The sequence below is a fragment of the Sapajus apella genome, unplaced genomic scaffold (genome assembly GCF_009761245.1).
Source record: "Sapajus apella isolate SASKATOON/1434 unplaced genomic scaffold, GSC_monkey_1.0 scaffold33, whole genome shotgun sequence".
NCBI lineage: Eukaryota > Metazoa > Chordata > Mammalia > Primates > Cebidae > Sapajus > Sapajus apella.
The window spans coordinates 7,854,992-7,874,667 of record NW_022436973.1 but is presented as its reverse complement, the minus strand read 5'-3'; the positions used below and the strand labels follow the sequence as shown (position 1 = coordinate 7,874,667).

Sequence of the window (19,676 nt, the reverse complement as noted above, 5' to 3'; positions counted from 1 at the left end):
GAGGTGGGTGGATCACTTGAGGCCGGGAATTCAAGAACAGTTTGGCCAACATAGTGAAACCCCATCTCTACTAAAAATACAAAAATTAGCCAGGCATGGTGGTGGGTCCCTGTAATCCCAACAACTTGGGAGGCTGAGGCAGGAGAATCACTTGAACCCAGGAGGTGGTGGTTGCAGTGAGCTGAGATCATACCATTGCACTCCAGCCTGGGCAACAGAGTGAGATTCCATCTTCAAAAAGAAAAATGAGGGCCAGGCATGGTGGCTCATGCCTGTAATCCCTACACTTTGGGAGGCTGAGGCAGGCAGATCATGAGGTCAGAAGATCGAGACCATTTTGGCCAACACAGTGAAACCCTGTCTCTACTAAAAAATACAAAAATTTAGTGAGGTGTGGTGGCAGGCACCTGTAGTCCCAGCTACTCAGGAGGCTGAGGCAGGAGAATCGCTTGAACCTGGGAGGCGGAAGTTGCAGTGAGCCTAGATCATGCCGCTGCACTCCAGCCTGGGTGACACAGCAAGACTCTGTCTCAAAAAAAAAAAAAAAAAAAGAAGTCACTTCCCAAGGTCAAACAATTAGTGTAGTGGAAGTTAAGGCCATTAGTGAAAGATGTATCACTTCTTAGATTGAAGATTCTTTTTACTACCAAAGGCCGCCTTTCAGGAGCTCACTTTTGGAGTGAGGAATGCAGTGATTGAGAAGAGAAACGTATTGCTAACAAAGGGTAGAAAGAATAGAAAGAAAGTGGACTGCCATGGAAGGGAGCCTCAGGGAACTGGTCTGAGTGACATTCTCTTCGGAGGTAAATAAGGCTTGTCTCTGTCTGGCCCAGGGACCAATCCCCCAGAGGTGGGAAAATGTGGAGGAGCCAAACCTGGATGAGCTGCTGGTTCGATTGGAGGAGGAGCAACAGAGGTGATGGACCCCAAACTTTGTGACCTGGGTAATTGGCCAGTGGGTGGAGAAGGCTAATGGGAAACCTCTGCCCTGAGGACTAATGTGGATTAGAGCCATGGATTTCAGCCGTAGCCCTCTAATTCCTTGCAATGGAAAATTTCAGTGGTTGCCATCTTACTCCCAGGAAGTCCAAGGGTTGGACCAGACCTTTATTTTGCACCTGCTTTTACCCCTCCCCAGTGCAGGTGTGAGAGTCTAGCAGAGGTGAACACCCAGCTTCGACTGCACATGGAAAAAGCTGACGTGGTGAATAAAGCCCTTAGGGAAGATGTGGAAAAATTGACAGTGGACTGGAGCCGGGCCCAGGATGAGCTAATGAGGAAGGAGAGCCAGTGGCGGATGGAGCAGGAGGTAGGAAGAACAGGGACTGGAACTGCGAGAGGAAGGCTGTGCACTCTGGATGCTGCCCTGGTCAGTATTGGAAGGGGTTAACTTCAGGATTTAGATGGAAACTGAGCTGTTGCTGTTAAAGTCTCTGACCATTCTTAACCTGCCCATGCTGGCAGCTTCATCTTGCTTGGGCCCTCAGCTTAGACCTGCCACTACCTGCCTAGCCTAGGTTCTGTTGGCAGGTAGCATGACACTCAAAGCAACTCTGTTCCTGCAGAAGTGACGCCTTAGGTTTTCCATGGATCTGAAAGCTTATTGACTCTCCTGATCTGGAGGCCTTGCATATCTAGATGCTAAAGAGGTATATATTGAAACTGAATAGGAAAGAAAGACCAGTTATAGGCCCTGCGGAATTTTCAGGTCCCAGCTGAAGGAAACAAATGTTTCCTGCACTTTTGCTTTGCTTTGTGCTAGGTGGTTTATATATATCGTTGACTCTCCTTATAAGTCTGCTCCCATTTGTTAAGCAGCTACTGTGTGTTCTTTTCCAATATGGCCCAGAGGAAAGCGACATACCATCCTAGGCCCTCTGACCTCTCAAATCCCACTGCCAACTTTATTAAACCCTTCAGCATAACCTGGATAGATACCCATTCATAAACGATCTCCTGTAAGTCCCTCCTTCCTTCCCCCAGTAGTCAGGAGGAATCCAAGACTCTTGTGTTGGCAAAAGATAGTCCTCTGCCTTTTGGTATGACCTGGGTTTCTGAACACACAGTTCTTCAAGGGCTACCTGAAAGGGGAGCATGGTCGCCTTCTCAATCTATGGCGGGAGGTGGTGACCTTCCGACGCCATTTCCTGGAAATGAAGTCAGCTACTGACAGGTCAGTGTGGGGAGAAGAAGGGAGGAGGTTTGCCCCTGCCAATTCTGGACTTACAATAGTGGGCTGCTATAGAAGTGGGATCAGCTATGGGGGTGGGGTAGGCTGGGGAGTTGGTGGTGTTGGAAGCAGGTGATTTTTCCCAGCTTTGCTCCTCATGCTTCACTGGGCCTGATCACCACACTCCCTTCCCTGGTTAGTAGTAGAGTCTGCTATTTTCCTTGCTTGTACTCAGAGATCTGACAGAGCTAAAGGCTGAGCACGTGAGGCTTTCAGGGTCCCTGTTGACCTGTTGTCTACGCTTGACTGTGGGAGCACAGTCTCGGGGACCTGACGGATCTGGGAGAATGGATGGGCGGGAACCAGCCCAGCTGCTGCTGCTACTAGCCAAGACCCAGGAGCTGGAGAAGGAAGCCCATGAGAGGAGCCAGGAATTAATACAGCTGAAGAGTCGAGGGGATCTGGAGAAGGCTGAACTGCAGGACCGGTGAGATGGCCTGGTGTCCCAGGAAGGGTTTGCTGAGAGAGAGCTGACTCCTTAGAGGGTTAAGGACAGGGAGGGGAGATGCCAAGAACATTTCTACCGTGGAGGGGAAGAAGATATGCCTGAGGGAGTCTACTTTGAAACCCGATGCCACAGTTGGGGCTTGTACGCATCTCTGCCCTCAGCCTGTCTTTCAGCCCAGTTTCTCTCCTGTTGATTTATGGAGCTAGCTATGACTCCATCCTCCATGAACACCAAACTACTTGCCATTCCCAGAACAGCCAAGCTCTTCCCTTTCCCTGCCTTTGTACCTGCTGACTTTAGTCTGGGAAGCCTCCCTCCCTTGTCTCTCTGCCTTATCCTCTAAGGCATAGTTCAAATATTACCTTTTTTTTTTTTTTTTTTTTTTTGAGACAGAGTCTCACTCTGTTGCCCAGGCTGAAGTGCAGTGGCACGATCTCAACCACTGCTACCTCTGCCTCCCGGGTTCAAGTGACTATCCTGCCTCAGTTCCCAAGTAGCTGGGACTGTTTATAGGCATGCACCGCCACATCTGGCTAATTTTTTTGTTTTTAGTAGAGATGGGGTTTCACAGTATTGGCCAGGCTGGTGTTAAACTCCTGACCTCAAGTAATCCACTTGCCTCAGCCTCCCAAAGTGCTGGGATTATAGGGGTGAGCCACCACAACTGGCCAAAATGTCACCTCTTCTATGAAGCTTTCTCTGACCTTAGTAGCCTACTAAGTTATTGTGCTCTTGTAGTCTTTTGACTTCTTATTGCAGCATTGATCTCACTGATGATTTAGTTTCCCCCACCTTTTTTTTTTTTTTTGGTTAGGCTCTTTTAATTTTTGGATTATAATGAAGTAGGTTTTTTAAAAATGATGATGTAGAAGGGCAGGGAAATGAGCAGAGAGCCCCAATGAATCTGAGGACAAAGTTCATATATGCCCATGACTAGGGTTGTGTCTTCACCTGTTGGAGATACATACATAAAATGCAGGACTATTTTGTTTTGTTTTTGCTTTTGGAGGCAGTGAGAAGCACAAAGACAGAGACCACGTCTTAGTAAGTTTTGTGTTTCTAGTACTTTGTACTTCACCTGCCATATAGGAGAGAGTCAATACATTTGTTTCTGTGCTTTTTGAGACAGAGGCTAGCTCTGGCTATAGTAGACGCCCAGGCTATAGTATAGTAGTGCAAACACAGCTCACTGCAGTCGTGACCTCCTTGGCACAAGCAGTTCTCCTGCTTCAGCCTCCAGAGTAGCTGGGACTACAGGCACACACCACTATGCCTGGCTGATTTTTTTTAATTTTTTTGTAGTGGTGGGGTCTTGCTGTGTTTCCCAGGCCAGTCTGGAACTCCTGATCTCAAGCAACCTTTCCACCTTGGCATCCCAAATTTCTAAAATTACAGGTTTGAGCCACCATGCTTGGCCAATAAATGTTTGTTGAGTGATACAATACTTAAACAAATGACCATACAGTGAGTTAAGGTTCTTAGAGATGGTATAGGATAAAATTACTAAGACTTTCACTGAGGCAGGAGGTTCACTTGAGCCCAGGAGTTCAAGACCAGCCTGGGCAACACAGTGAGACCTTGTCTCTACTAAAAGTAAAAATAAAAATTAAAAAAAATAGCCATGTGGTGGCATGCACCTATAGTCCTAGCTACTTGGGAAGCTGAGGCAGGAGGATTGCTTGAGAGTGAGCTATGACTGCACCTCTGTACTCTAGCCTGGTCAACAGAGCAAGACCCTGTCTCAAAAAAAAAAAAATTGAAAAAAAAATTTAACCTTTTAGATAGCATTCATTCAAGAAATATTTATTTAGCTACTCACATATTACCAAGCAGTAAGCTCCAAGATATAATGTTAAGTGTTTGGTGATTTTGCGGGACCTTGAGTTTAATATCAAGAAGGTTGACCATAATCTTCCCCAAATTGCCCTTCCTTTTTCCCTATCAGAGTCAGAACCTCAGGCTGGAGGGACCTTGGGACTATCCCTTGTGGCAATTCTGATGTTCTTATTGGCTTCAGGGTGCTTGACTTCAAGATCAAGCGAGGCCTGGAAGGGCCTGGGCCAGGGCTTTCCTTCAGCTCTCGGGCCCCCAAACACGTGTTCCAGCCTTGAGATGTGGTAAATCCCTGCATGTGTCTGAGTGATTTTTTGCCTCCCCACTTCAAGGCTATAGCATCATGTGGTCTTCAGGGAGTGCAGAGGGGCTGGGGGTGCTAAGGGATTTTAGGGTGGCCGCAGTTGGGAGTGTCTGGGGTTGGGGCTGGGGTGTGCTACATCGGAGCTCTGTCCACATCCATGGGTTGTTCTATGGACAGTGCTATGCTCTTCTCTTTAGGGTGACTGAGCTCTCTGTTCTGCTGACCCAGTCTCAGAAGCAAAATGAAGATTATGAAAAGATGGTAAAGGCTCTGAGAGAGACACTGGAGATCCTGGTACATGACCCTTTGTTCTGGAAGGGAGCAGGGCATGGGCTTGTAGGTTTCTTGTCCTATATGGACAGATAGTGCAGGATACCAGTTAAATAGTCCATGATGAAATCCTCTGAAGCTAAAAAATAAATTTTGGCTGAATCTGAAAATTGATTAACTCATTCATTTATTCAATGAATAAATGTTATTGAGTGTCTACTATCCCTACTGTATTCCTGGGGATATTGCAATGGCATGCATATGCAATATGCCAGAGACTTGGCACATAACATTCAGAGACACATTAGCAAATTAGTGAGTTACCAGGAAGCGGATGTGTGGAGAGATTTAAAACCTTGTCACTTGGAAAACAACTGAGGAGTATGGCAGTGTTTAGCCAGGAGAAGAAAGAGCCTGAAGCTTATTGAAGGCCCTTGAAGACATGATAGCTGCCCTCACATATCTGAAGGACTGACACTGGGAAAAGAGAGTTTATGTATTTAATGTTTTCTAGACCAAAACCAATGTCAATAGCTAGAAGTTATTAGGGGAGTAGATTCTGACTCACAGTTAGAGCTCTTCAATAGTTGGACAGCCTGTCTTGTGAAGGAATAAGGTTTTGGTCACTGGCTTAACATCTGCCAGGGATGTTATCAAAGGGATTCTCTAAGGTTGGATGTTAGAGCCCTCTGGCTTGATATCATGTTTCATCTCTGCAAGTTTTCAGATTCCTGATGTTAGGTAGCTCCTGAACCCCTATTCATATACATACCCCTAGTCTTCTCATGCAAGCTGGGATCAATCAACAGGCATTGTAGCTTTCTGATTCCCCCGACCCTTTTTTTTTTTCCCAGGAATTTGCCAATTCAGAATATCCATGGGGCTCAGATAATGTAAATAAATGAAGTGGGTTCAGTTGTAAGAATTCTGGTTTTCCAGTGCTGTCGTATTTAGTTTTCAGTACTGCAGGGAACACTTGAGCTCAGTATTAAGGAAGCCATGAGGAGTGATAGGGATTGTGAGACCTTGAAGAATAAATGTCTCATCTAGAGGAGGCATCCACCATTCAACTTCAGTAAATCATTTCCATGTAGGAATGAAGGCTGGGTGTGGCCCATTTTTAACGTTTTGGGAGAAGCCAGAAATTTATATTTTTAATGTAAAATCTTTCCATTTATAAATGTTGATTCAAATTTTGTATAAGCCAAATAAAACATAGTTGCAAGTCTAAGTCTTCGCGCCTTCACTAACACAAATAGGAGGGAAGAGAGGAACTCTTGAGTCTTTAAGATTATGTCTAGCTTTGGGGCTAGAGGATTCGCTGGTTTAGCATTAGGTCTCAAGCATCCATTTACTGTTCAGAGACAACAGCCATCCCCCATCTAATAATAGCTTACATTTATTGAACATTTGCCTTGTTCCAGACGTTATGTTGAATAACTTAAATGCATTTTTCATTTAAGCCTCAAAACAAGTAGTTACTGATAATTATTTTTGTTTTAAAGAAGCCCAAAGAAATAGCTGCCTATGGTAACCAAGCTAGTAAGTGATAGAGCAGGAATTCTAATCTGTGAAGTCTAATTTGGAACTCATAATCACTTAATCTAAACTTGTAATCACCACATCACATTGTCTTCAGACTCTTCGGGTATCATATTAGCATTCACGTATGGTCAGGGGAAAAGTGGGGCTGATAGAATAGATAGAATGAGGGGACCTGGAATAATAAAATCACTTTTGATAGTTTGGCTCTGAGGCTCTATTCTGTTCCCTGGTCAGGAGACAAATCACACAGAGTTAATGGAACATGAAGCATCTCTCAGTAGGAATGCCCAAGAGGAGAAGTTGTCTTTACAGCAGGTGATCAAGGATATAACCCAGGTACTGGGAAGCCTCCTATTCATGGTAACCAGGTTATGCCTCTTCCCCCCGGGTCTCCATGTCCTTTAAGTCCTGCTTAGATTTCCAGTCTCTGAGGTTTGGGGACTTAAAGTCTTTTGGGGATAAGTTCTGTGTTTTCGAAGACCAGACCCTGAGATAGCTATGCATTCATGTCTTAGCACTACCTGACAGGATAGGCCCTCTTTCCTGTTTCTAGTGGCAGTTCTCAGGGCAGAGGCTAGATTCTGGTCTTCACTGTCTCAATAGTTTCATCTTTTATTTCTTCACTTGTTACCTCAGAGAGTGTTCTAGCCTTGTTGCTAGTACTAGACTTGGGTGACCAAAGGTGGAGAGTTGAAGGAACCAGACTTTTATGCTCTCAGATACTCTCCTCCTTCCCCCAAGGGAGAGGATCTGAAAAGGAAAAACAGCAGGTTTGTCCAGGCTACAGGGTTAAGTCCCTGTATAAACTTTAGGATTTGGTCAGTAGGGTGTTGACTCTGCTGTATTGGGTTTCAGGTCATGGTGGAAGAAGGGGACAATATAGCCCAAGGCTCTGGTCATGAGCGCTCTTTGGAATTGGACTCTAGTATCTTCTCCCAGTTTGATTACCAGGATCCAGACAAGGCCCTTACTCTGGTGCGTTCAGTGCTGACTCAGAGACGCCAGGCTGTGCAGGTAAGAACCCTCAGCATTGTCCCTCAGTCACAGGGGTATGTGTCTAAACTGATGTGTGCCCCAGATACCTCCCTAGCTTGGACTGTCCCTTTCACTTTGTTTACCAATCGTGAGGCGTTTTGTCAACATCCCAAAGCGAATCTGTCTGTGTCTGCTGAATTGTGCTTGTGAGTAGCAGGCACATCCATTGCCAATGGCATGCTTCACTTTGTATACAGTCTTTGCATAACATGCAGAGATTGGGAACCAGAGCCCTGGGAGATTATTGGGCCAGCGTTCTCCATCTCTGAGGGTCCTAGGCACACTTACCACTCCCCCATGCCACTGTACACTTGGAGATGACAAACTCTAAGAATCTAGAGCCACAGAAGCCCAATGACCTCTGATGGTCTATCTTCTTGAATAGTTGCATCTCCCTTCTCAGCTTACTCTTGTTGCACCAGCTGCCGACCCCCTTCTCCAGCCCCATGTTCAGGGTTCTGACATCTCCTTTGCCCTTGCTCATCATCTGGTTTCTCTTGCTCTCCCTCCACAGGACCTAACGCAGCAGCTTGCAGGCTGCCAAGAGGCTGTGAGCTTGTTGCAACAGCAGCATGATCAGTGGGAGGAAGAAGGCAAAGCCTTGAGACAGAGGCTGCAGAAGCTCACTGGGGAGCGGGACACTCTAGCAGGGCAGACTGTGGACCTCCAGGGAGAGGTGGACTCTCTTAGCAAGTGAGCAGATGGGCTATTTATCCCACCCTCCCAGCCTGGTCTCAGTCCAGTCCTCATCCAGCCATTTGCCCACTCCCATCAGGTTTTGGGGTGCTGATCCTGCTGTCCCTGAGACTCAGGGCTGTTTTGTTCTGTGTTCTACTTGTTTCTACAGAACAAGCTTTTGGGGTTGGAGTCTAAAGGGAAGATGGGATCTTGAGACAAGCACCTTTCATTTGAACCTGTGATGTCTGCTTCCAGAAAGAAATTGAGGTCCCACGGTCTCTGTTCATCTCTGATTTCCTTCTTCCAGGGAGCGAGAGCTGCTGCAGAAGGCCAGGGAAGAGCTGCGGCAGCAGCTGGAGGTGCTAGAGCAGGAGGCATGGCGCCTGCGAAGGGCAAATGTGGAGCTTCAGCTGCAGGGGGACTCTGCCCAGGGCCAGAAGGAGGAGCAGCAGGAGGAGCTGCACCTGGCTGTGCGGGAGAGGGAGCGTCTGTAAGTGCAACCAGTCTCCTCCTCTCTAGGGCCTGGTTTTCCTTCAATTCTACACCCTCCCCACCTACTCCCCTCTCTTAGAAAGTAGAGTATGTAGAAGTCTGGCATGCAGTGGGTTCAGATTAGCTTACTGCTTCTTTCTTTGCAGAAAGATGAATACAGAAAGTTTGTAGTTGGTTAAGTCTTTGCAGAGCACCCATATGGGATGAGACAGTGGGGGGAATACAGAAATGAATAAGACACAAGCCCTAATCTCAGGGAACTTCCCAGAAGACAGACAACTAACTGTGACATGAGGCTGGAATGAAGTATGAGTTAAATAGAGTTTCAGACTAAGTCCTTTGGGAGCACAGGAGCAACAGCTAATTATTGAGGACTAGGGAATGCTTTATGGAGGAGTGGGTAGACTTTGTGCTGGGCCTTGACCTGTTTGGTTAGCAGAGAGTGGGGGAAGAGCTCAAAGAACAGATTAGCAAATACAAGGAGGCAGGAAGGTTCATGGCATGTTCAGAGTAGGCTGGGGTGGCTAAAGGCTATGACTTATACAGGGAAGTAGTGGGAAATGTGCTAGCTGGTCAAGAAAGGGAAATCCAGAATCAATGGCCCAGCTAATCTGTAAATTCCCCTATATGATGTCACATAAAAAGCAAGAACTAGCCAGGCGCGGTGGCTCAAGCCTGTAATCCCAGCACTTTGGGAGGCCGAGGCGGGTGGATCACGAGGTCAAGAGATTGAGACCATCCTGGTCAACATGGTGAAACCCCGTCTCTACTAAAAATACAAAACATTAGCTGGGCATGGTGGTGCGTGCCTGTAATCCCAGCTACTCAGGAGGTTGAGGCAGGAGAATTGCCTGAACCCAGGAGGCGGAGGTTGTGGTGAGCCGAGATCGCGCCATTGCACTCCAGCCTGGGTAACAAGAGCGAAACTCCGTCTCAAAAAAAAAAAAAAAGCAAGAACTTTGAGCTGGGCAAAATCTTGGGTGAATTATGGCTCTGTCAGTTGCACAGATTATTTGTAAAATGATGATGCTAATATTTACCTTGAAGGGTCACTGGGAAAATTAGAGCAATGTTCTGAAAAATGCCAGCGTAGAACCTGGCATATGGTAGGTCTTTAATAACTGGGAGCAGGAATGTATTTTCATCTTTGTTCTATTTCCCTCCTCTCCTATGCCCCAGTTCCTTGTATCTGGTAGGCATGAATAGTTGAAGCTTGAAGGGCTACCATAAGGGTGATGACTTGTGCTAGGAAGGATCTCCCTGTACCAGAGACAAGGGCAGACAATCCACAGAGATCATAACATGTTTTTAAGTTTAATTTATCTGACTTGATAATACGTTTATATGATTCAAAAGTCAAAACTATTTTAAGGCTAGGCACATTGGCCCACACCTGTAATTCCAACCCCTTTAGAGGCCTTAGTGGGAAGATTGCTTGAGGCCAGGAGTTTGAGACCAGCCTGGGCAACATAGTGAGACCTCTGTCTCCACAGAAGCAACAAAAAATTAGCTGAATGTGGTGGCATGTGCCTATAGCCTTGGCAGGGTAGATGGGGGGATCGACTGGGTGCGGTGGCTCATGCCTTTAATCCCAGCACTTTGGGATGCCGAGGAGGGCAGATCATGAGGTCAGGAGTTCAAGACCAGCTTGGCTAGCATGGTGAAACCCCATCTCTACTAAAAATACAAAAAATTAGCTGGGCATGGTGGCACGCACCTGTAGTCCAAGCTACTCGGGAGGCTGAGGCAGGGGAATCGCTTGAACCTAGGAGGCTGAAGTTGCAGTGAGCCGAGATCGCACCACTGCACTCCAGCCTGGGTGACAGAGCAATAACCTGTCTCAAAAAAAAAAAAAAGAAAGAAAAGAGGCTGGGCACGATGGCTCACGCCTGTAATCCCAGCACATTGGGAGGCCAAGGCGGGCAGATCACGAGGTCAGGAGTTCGAGACCAGACTGACCAACATGATGAAACCCCATCTCTATAAAAAAAAATAAGAAGAATAAAGAAAAGAGATGGGAGGATCACATGAGCCCCCAGCAGTTTGAGGCTTCAGTGAGTTTAGAAGATACACAGAGAAGCCTCACTCTCATTTGTGCTTTCTCCATCCCATGTCCCTTCCTCTTTAGGCAGCCATTTTAGTTGACTTCTTGTTTATCTTGCCAGTGCTACTTCATGCAAATATAGGCATATATTCTTTCTTCCCCTGCTTTCTTGCATAAAAAGTAGTGTATTATGTTTATACTGTTCTGCGCCTTGATTTGTTTCTCTTGATATGTCTTAGAAATCTTTCCTTATCAGTTTTATAGACCTTCCTCATTCTGTTGCATAGCAAAGGTGATTACATTCCTGTTACCTTTGGGGTTATGGTCCATCCCTAAGAGTTCTTCTAGACCCCTCTCCTTCCCATCTTAGTCAGGAGACGCTGGTGGGCCTGGAAGCCAAACAGTCAGAATCACTCAGTGAACTGATCACTCTTCGGGAAGCGCTGGAGTCAAGTCGCCTGGAAGGGGAGTTACTGAGGCAAGAGCAAACGGAAGTGACCGCAGCGCTGGCTAGGGTGCGTGGCCTCCTCTCCTCACTTGCTGGGTGGGCAGCTTCGAAAGTGTATTCTCATGCAGCCTGCCTCATTCTTCACCTTCAAGCCAGGATCCCTCATCTTTCCTTAATCATTAGTCTGCTTGTGGGTTCTCTCTTCCAACATACCCTCTATATTGAAATTAGAATGGGCCTTCTAAAGTATAAACCTGGTTATGTCTGTCTCTTAAAACCATTCAATGGCTTTCTAGCTCTGTGGTGCCACATTCAAAGCTTTTTGTCCTGTGCCCTAAACTGTGTTTTAGCCTCTCCTTCTACTGCAAAACCCATCCTAATGCCTCATATCCTTTGCTCCTGCCACAGAGCAGTAATTGGATTCTCAGTTATTCCATGTTCTTTCATGACTCTAATACTTTGTGTATACTTTTTTTCCCTTTCCCTGCGCTACTTCTTTCCTCCTCCTTTATGCGCAAACTGTTCCTCATCTCTCAATACCCAACTTAATCGTCAACTTCTCTACAAAGCATATTTGACTCTTCCAAACTATATTAATATTTTTTTTGAGTTCCCAGAGCACTTTGTACTTATATTTTCTATGGCTATATTACAACTGTAGTCATTTCTCTGTCCTTACATTGGTACTTCTATACTGTGAGCTTCTGTCTTACTCCTTAATGAATGATTGAAGGGAAAACTTGTTTAGAATGCAGGAGAGGAATGGAGTATTAACTCCTCTCTATACCAAAAAAGCAGCAGTGTTCAGAATGTGAACTATTTACTGTTGCAGGAAAATTGAAAATAGGAAACTCTTTAACCCTCTTTGTTTTTAGGCAGAGCAGTCAATTGCAGAGCTGTCGAGTTCTGAAAACATCCTGAAGGCAGAGGTAGCTGATCTTCGGGCTGCAGCTCTCAAGCTCAGTGCCTTAAATGAGGCTTTGGCCTTAGATAAAGTTGGGCTGAACCAGCAGCTTCTCCAGGTGAGTAAAGATTTTCCTGGTTCCCAGGGAAGGCTTGGACCCTAACTGAGGACAGGACAGATCAGCTCCCAAATGTAGCTCTGAAATGAGCAAAAGGAACACTTACAGTGCAGAGGAGAGCAAAGGTTGTAGGATTGGGCTTTAGACATTACAAATACTCCACTCCCACATCTTCAGCAGAACCATCTCTGGACTTTAGGGTAAATCACCAGGGTTGGGAAGGGGCCCATGTCCTCTGGAAGAAAGACTAGAATTTTGCTGGTTTTTTTTTTTTTTTTTTGGTCGGTAGATGAATCTCCCTCTGTCGCCCAGGCTATGGTATGATCTTAGCTCACTGCAGTCTCTACCTCCTGGGTTCAAGCTTTTTTTTTTTTTTCTTTTTTTTTTGAGGTGGAGTCTCACTCCATTGCCAGGCTGGAGTGCAGTGGCATGATCTTGGCTCACTGCAACCTCCACCTCCTGAGTTCAAGCATTCTCCTGCCTCAGCCTCCCGAGTAGCTGGGACTACAGGCATGTACCACCACGCTTGGCTAATTTTGTATTTTAACTAGAGACAGGGTTTTACCATGTTGGTCAGGCTATTCTTAAACTTCTGACCTCAGGTGATCCGCCCACCTTGGCCTACCAAAGTGCTGGGATTATAGGCATGAACCACCGTACCTGGCCGCCCCTGGCTAATTTTTGCATTTTTAGTAGAGCCGGGGTTTCACCATGTTGGCCAGGCTGTTCTCAAACTCCTGACCTCAGGTGATCCATCCATCTCAGCCTCCCAGAGCCCTGGAATTATAGACATGAGCCACCGTGCCCGGTCTAGGACTAGGTTTTTAATCCTGTTGGGTGAGATAATAGCAATCACCAGAAAAAAATCTGCTGAAGAGCCTAAGTCCCAAAGAATGTTTTCTATAGGTTACAGATTTAACCTATAATTTTAGCAAGGGAACCTCCTTGCAACCTCTATTCCCTTAAGCCCCAGAAATGTTCTCTATTCCATTATTCTGAATTATCTGAGAGCAGGATTTTGCCTTTCATATCTCCATCTCCAGCATCCAGCCCATCTATTACCTGGATTATAGGCACTAGATCAAATGAATGGATTTCCCTCCCCGCCACCCTTTTTTTTTTTTTCCTGAGAGGGAGCTTCACTCTTGTTGCCCAGGTTGGAGTGCAATGGCTCAATCTCAGCTCACCACAACCTCCATCTCCTGGGTTCAAGCGATTCTCCTGCCTCAGCCGCCTGAGTAGCGGGATTACAAGCATGCACCACCATGCCTGGCTAATTTTTTGTATTTTTAGTAGAGACAGGGTTTCTCCATGCTGGCCAGACTGGTCTCAAACTCCCAACCTCAGGTGATCTGTCCCCCTCAACCTCCCACAGTGCTGGGATTACAGGCATGAGCCACCGCGCACGGCAGATGTTCCCCCCTCTGATAAACACCCTTTGTTCATCTTTGGAGAATAGATTCATATCTTACTTGGATTTCAGTCTTAGCATTTAATTCCTAAACCAACCATTTGTCTTTGATGCCTGTTCTCCTTTCCCTTTTTGACCAGTAGTTAGAGGAGGAAAACCAGTCTGTGTGCAGCAGAATGGAGGCCGCAGAGCACGCAAGAAATGCTTTGCAGGTGGACCTGGTGGAGGCAGAGAGGAGCAGGGAAGTCCTCTGGGGAAAGAACACTCACCTGGAGGCTCAGTTGCAGAAAGCGGAGGAGGCTGGGGCTGAGCTGCAGGCAGATCTCAGAGGTATCCAAGAAGAGAAGGAAGAAATTCAAAGGAAGCTAAGTGAGGTGAGAAGACAAAATGGACACCATCATTAAGGTATAATACATGCTCATTTTAAAAAATTGAAACACTACAGAAATTATCTGGAAAGTAAAAAAGTCTTACTTCCTAGAAATGACCAGTGTTACTAGTTTGCAGTATATCTTACAATTTTAAAAAAGAATGCCTGTAAGAATTCTTCACTGAAGCCATGTGCGGTGGCTCATGCCTATAATCCCAGCATTTTGAAAGGCAGAGCAGGGCAGATCACGAGGTCCGGAGTTTGAGACCAGCCTGACCAACATGATGAAATCCCATCTCTACTAAAAATTTAAAAATTAGCCAGGCATAGTGGCACACACCTGTAATCCTAGCTACTCAGGAGGCTGAGGCAGGAGAATCACTTGAACCCAGGAGCCAGAGGTTGCAGTGAACCAAGATCATGCCACTGGACCCCAGCCTGGGTGAGAGAACGAGACTCCACCTCAAAAAAAAAAAAAAAAAAAAAAGCTCTTCACTGATTCCCCACTACTTCACACCACCCAGTTTGAATTAGAAGCTTCTCCTTATACTCTGATAGCACCTCATGCTTATTTCAGCCCCTACATTCCTCATGCTATAATTATCTCTTTATATGTTTCCACTTTTAGACCAAAAGCTCCTTGAAGGCAAAGCTACATCTTATTTGTTTTTATTCCTCCAGCTTTTAGCATACTGCCTACCGCATAACAGGGGCTGAGTAAATTTTTTTCCTGATCCAATAAATGACCTGGCTCAAAGATCATCTTTCTCCTGTACAAAACCTCCCATTGTCCTAATAATTGTATGGACTCTCGCTTCAGAGTCCCTTTCTCCGGATACTGATCACTTTCTTCCTGGTATTATGTGTGCATCTTCTCAGGACTAAAATCTCCTGAGGGGCAGGTCTCCTGCTGTCCCTAGCACAGGATCTTGCTCACCAGAGAGCATTCTTCCTGGGCTGGGGGCTCTGTGGGCTGATCAGGGAAATAGATAAATGCCACATGGGGTGAGTAATGCTCTGGGCCACAGAGCTAGGTCCAGAGTCTCTGAAGAGCCAGTGGCCCTAACCTGGCTGTAGTGGCCCCAGGGGGAATCCTGCCTCTGCTCTGCCTCTCACCACATTTTTCCCCTCAGTCACGTCACCAGCAGGAGGCAGCCATGGCTCAGCTGGAGCAGCTGCATCAGGAGGCAAAACGACAGGAAGAAGTGCTTGCCAGGGCAGTCCAGGAGAAGGAGGCCCTAGTACGCGAGAAGGCAGCTCTAGAGGTGCGGCTCCAGGCTGTGGAGCGCGACCGGCAGGACCTCACTGATCAACTACAGGGGCTCAGGTAGGGCCTAGACTCAGTTCAGCCAAGCGCAGAGAGAGCTTTGCAAGGCAAAGGCAGTGAAGCTAAGCTCCCTGCCGTAAGTATGTAGGTCCTAAATTGATTATGAATTTATAATTGCCCCCCTAACTTCTCCAGGTAGCAAGTAAGTACTTAGAACCGAACCCCTCTTGAAGGGTAAGGGCCTTGATGGGTAAGAACCTCTTCTGATTCCTGAACCTCACAGCTCAGCCAAAGAGCTACTGGAGAGCAGTCTGTTTGAAGCCCAACAACAAAATTCTGTGATAGAGGTCACCAAGGGGCAGCTGGAGGTCCAGATTCAGACTGTCACTCAAGCCAAGGAAGTAATACAAGGTAAGAACCCAACTGGGATGGGGTGTGCTCCATTCCATGGAGATGTTGAAAGCTAGGAAGACAGTGGGAGGCTATTATAGGTCTTTCTCCAGCAGGGTGCAGGGCCTCTGAGATGGGAGTTGCTCATGAGGTCAGGGGAGAGGAAGAATTTTATTAGATAAAAGGAGCAGGGGCAGAGGCCTGATCCTGTCCCTGGCATGTTAGGGGAGGTGAGGTGCCTGAAGCTAGAACTGGACACTGAACGGAGCCGGGCAGAGCAGGAGCGGGATGCTGCAGCCAGACAGCTGGCCTGGGCTGAGCAAGAGGGGAAGACTGCCCTGGAGCAGCAGATGGCAGCCCATGAGGAGGAGGTGAGCCGGCTTCGGGAGAAATGGGTAAGTGATCGATGCGGCAGGGGATGGCCTCCCTTTCGTGAGTGCTCCACTTGCTGCCTCTTGGTCCAGTTATTGCTGCTTGTACAAGTGAAATTTGGTCACCAAGGTGTCAAATCCAGCTTCCTGCTATTAAAGGAGTTAATATATGAAAAGCATTAAGAATGCTTCCTGGCATGTAGTGGGCTATTTGTGTTAGCCATTATTATTGTTGTTGTGTTGGTGTGTACAGAGAGTTGAGAGTGGACCCTGGGTTTTAGGATTATTAAACTGGCAGAGAAATATCTTGGATGCATTCTTGTACAGTTCAGAACTGTGTTTTGTCTTTTAATTATGTAATTTATCCCATTTGCTTTTATTGTGATTTTAGGTGTATTTGGATTTATTTGTGCCATCTTATGTTATTTCTCATGCCTTTTTATATCTTTTAGGGAGGGGAAATCACCTTTCTTAACTTCTTTTCGAGGATTAAGTTGGGTGATTAAGTTGTATTCTTTTCTCACCTCTTTTTCCTCTCTACAACTTTGGATGATATGTACTTTATTTTAAAAATTCTGTTAGTGGTTACCCTTAATATTTTAAAGTATATACTTAATAAAATCTCAAGGTTCAGTAGTTTTACCCTTTTCCTGAATGATACAAGGGCCTTAGAACATCTTACCTAGCCCAGGAGTTTGAGACCAACCTGGACAATATGGCAAAACCCCGTTTTCTACAAAAAAAAATTTAAAGATTAGCCGCACATGGTGGTACACACTGTAGTCCCAGCTACTTGGGAGGCTGAAATGGGAGGATCACTTAAGCCCAAGAGTTTGAGGCTGTGGTGAGCTGCACATCACTGCACTCCAGCCTGAACGACAGAGTGAGACTCTGTCTCAAAAAAGAAGAACGTTTTACGTGATTTCACTCCTCCCTGATTTATGTGCTGTTTTGATCAGTGTGTTCAGTTCTAACTAGTTTAACATCACAAATTTGATTTTTTATTGTTTTATACAGTCAATATTTGATCAGATACAATGATGAGCTCATGTTCTTTGGAAATTTTCCTCTTTTTTTTTTCTTTTTCTTTTTATATTTTTTTCTTTCCCCCCAAAGGCCTTTGTTCTGAGGAGCTTTTTCTGTGGGAATCTTTTTAGGCCTTAGGCAAAGGAGTTTTTCCTCCGAGGATTTGCTTGTGCTTCTGTCAGGAAGCTGGAGGACTAGCATCCCAGGACCACTTTAAAGTAAATTTTCTGTTTAAAGTGTTTTGACCCACAGTCAAGCCCATAGCCCATGTGCAGCTCAGCTTATGGTTATGAATTCTTGGAGGAGATTTTTTCCTATCCTGTATTAAAGTTGAGATAAGCATATTTCCTTGATAATTTCCTTATGTAGAATTTGTTTTGTTTTGTCTCCTCTCCACAACCCTCCACTTTCTCTGTTTTTCCCTTCCTCCCCATCTCTTCCTTCTTTTTGCTTTTTCCCCCTTAAGCCGAGGTCCCTGTAGCCCAGGGATAGGCACTTTTTTTCCTTGTAGAGATGGAATATCACTATGTTTTCCAAGGTGGTCTTGAACTCCTGGGCTCAAAGGTGCCTCCTGCCTCAGCCTCCTGAGTAGCTAGGACCACAGGCACAGTCTACCATGTTTGGCTTTTTGTTAAGGACTATATGCTAGGTTTTGCAGACCATATGGTCTCTGTCACAATTACTTAAACTTTGCAGTTGTAGTGCAAAAGCAGCCATGTATAAACAAATGAGCATAACTGTGCTCAAATAAAACCTTGTGTATGGATACTGAAATGTGAATTCCATATAATTTTCACGTGTTACAAAACATTATTGTTTTCTTTTTTTGAGATGGAGTTTTGCTCTTGTTGCCCCCAGGCTGGAGTGCAGTGGTACGATCTCGGCTCACAGCAACCTCTGCCTCCCAGGTTCAAGCCATTCTCCTGCCTCAACCTCCCGAGTAGATGGGATTACAGGCATGCACCACCACACTTGGCTAATTTTGTATTTTTAGTAGAGACGGGGTTTCTCCGTATTGGTCAGGCTGGTCTCGAACTCCCGACCTCAGGTGACCCGCCCACCTCAGCCTTCCAAAGTGCTGGGATTACAGGCATGAACCACCATGCCTGGCACATTATTGTTTTCAACCATTAAAAATGTAAAGGTAGGCTGGGCACAGTGGCTCACGCCTGTAATCCTAGCACTTTGGGAGGCCAAGGCAGGTGGATCACGAGGTCAGGAGTTTCAGACCAGCCTAGCCAGCACGATGAAAGCCTGTCTCTACAAAAAAGACAAAAAATTAGCTGGGCATGGTGGTGGGCACCTGTAATCCCAGCTACTTGGGAGGCCGAGGCAGGGGAATTGTTTGAACCCGGGAGGTGGAAGTTGCAGTGAGCCGAGATCAGGTCATTACACTCCAACCTGGGCAACAAGAGTGAAACTCCATCTCAAAAAAAAAACAAACTGTAAAGGTGCAGTGGCTCATGCCTGTAATCTCACCACTTTGGGAGGTTGAGGCAGGAGGATTGCTTGAGACCACCCTGGGCAACATAGCAAGGCCCTGTCTCTTTAGGAAAAAAAAAAAGTAGCCTGGCACAGTGGCTCATGCCTGTAATCCCAGCACTTTGGGAGGCTGAGGTGGGTGGATCACAAAGTCAGGAGATTGAGACATCCTGGCTAACATGGTAGAACTCTGTCTCTACTAAAAATACAAAAAAAGTAGCCAGGCATGGTGGCACAAGCCTATAGTCCCAGCTACTCAGAAGGCTGAGGCAGGAGAATTGCTTGAACCTGGGAGGCAGAGTTTGCAGTGAGCCGAGATCACACCACTGCACTCCAACCTGGATGACAGTGCAAGAGTCTGTCTCAAAAAAAAAAAAAAAAAAGTAGCCAGGCGCAGCGGTTTATGCCTGTAGTCCCAGTACTTTGGGAGGCAGAGGTGGGCAGATCACAAGGTCAGGAGTTCGATACCAGCCTGGCCAACATGGTGAAACCACATCTCTACTAAAAATAAAAATTAGCTGGGCATGGTGACGGGCACCTGTAGTCTCAGCTACTCGGGAGGCTGAGGCAGGAGAATTGCTTGAACCCGGGAGGCAAAGGTTGCAGTGAGGTAAGATCGTGCCACTTCACTCCAGCCTAGGACAGAGCGAGACTCCATCTCAAAAAAGGAAAACAAAACAAAAAAAAGAACAGAAGAACAGCTAGCATGTTTTTGTGCCAGACGCTGTGGCCCAAGCCTGTAATCCCAGCACTTTGGGAGGCCAAGGCTGATGGATCATGAGGTCAGGAGTTTGAGGCCAGGCTGGCCAACATAGAGAAACCTGTTTCTACTAAAAATACAAAAATTAGCCAGACATTGTGGTGTGCCCCTGTAGTCCCAGCTACTCGGGAGGCTGAGGCAGGAGAATCCAGGAGGCGGAAGTTGTGGTGAGCCGAGATTATGCCACTATACTCCAGCCTGGGCAACAGAGCAAGACTCTGCCTAAAAAAAAAAAAAAAAAGTAAAGGCC

General features: G+C 46.2%; 1 protein-coding gene and 1 long non-coding RNA gene across 11 annotated transcripts in view; one reads left to right on the top strand and one right to left on the bottom strand.

Moving 5' to 3' along the window:
• CEP250 (centrosomal protein 250) overlaps positions 1-19,676 on the top strand; it is a 57,551-nt gene that overhangs the window by 10,974 nt on the left and 26,901 nt on the right. For 6 of the 10 annotated variants that reach the window (XR_004274091.1, XM_032295134.1, XM_032295133.1 and 3 more), the window contains 15 exons: positions 834-916; positions 1,144-1,309; positions 2,067-2,173; positions 2,406-2,657; positions 5,013-5,109; positions 6,865-6,966; positions 7,486-7,644; positions 8,180-8,358; positions 8,651-8,833; positions 11,250-11,394; positions 12,203-12,349; positions 13,904-14,134; positions 15,264-15,457; positions 15,681-15,808; positions 16,013-16,182. Coding sequence is in view for 9 of the 10 variants with exons in the window: in XM_032295134.1 (XP_032151025.1) it covers positions 834-916; positions 1,144-1,309; positions 2,067-2,173; positions 2,406-2,657; positions 5,013-5,109; positions 6,865-6,966; positions 7,486-7,644; positions 8,180-8,358; positions 8,651-8,833; positions 11,250-11,394; positions 12,203-12,349; positions 13,904-14,134; positions 15,264-15,457; positions 15,681-15,808; positions 16,013-16,182 (2,343 nt within the window). In the remaining variant the exon portion in view is untranslated. Of the gene's footprint in view, positions 1-833; positions 917-1,138; positions 1,310-1,391; positions 1,959-2,066; positions 2,174-2,405; positions 2,658-5,012; positions 5,110-6,864; positions 6,967-7,485; positions 7,645-8,179; positions 8,359-8,650; positions 8,834-11,249; positions 11,395-12,202; positions 12,350-13,900; positions 14,135-15,263; positions 15,458-15,680; positions 15,809-16,012; positions 16,183-19,676 lie in introns of those variants that run through there. The other 4 variants (XM_032295142.1, XM_032295137.1, XM_032295138.1 and 1 more) reach the window with 4 other exon arrangements.
• LOC116562767 lies at positions 4,466-8,654 on the bottom strand. The gene is made up of 2 exons (XR_004274092.1): positions 8,567-8,654; positions 4,466-5,165 (listed from the first exon to the last, which is right to left on the bottom strand). It is a non-coding gene; the product is annotated as an uncharacterized LOC116562767 (long non-coding RNA).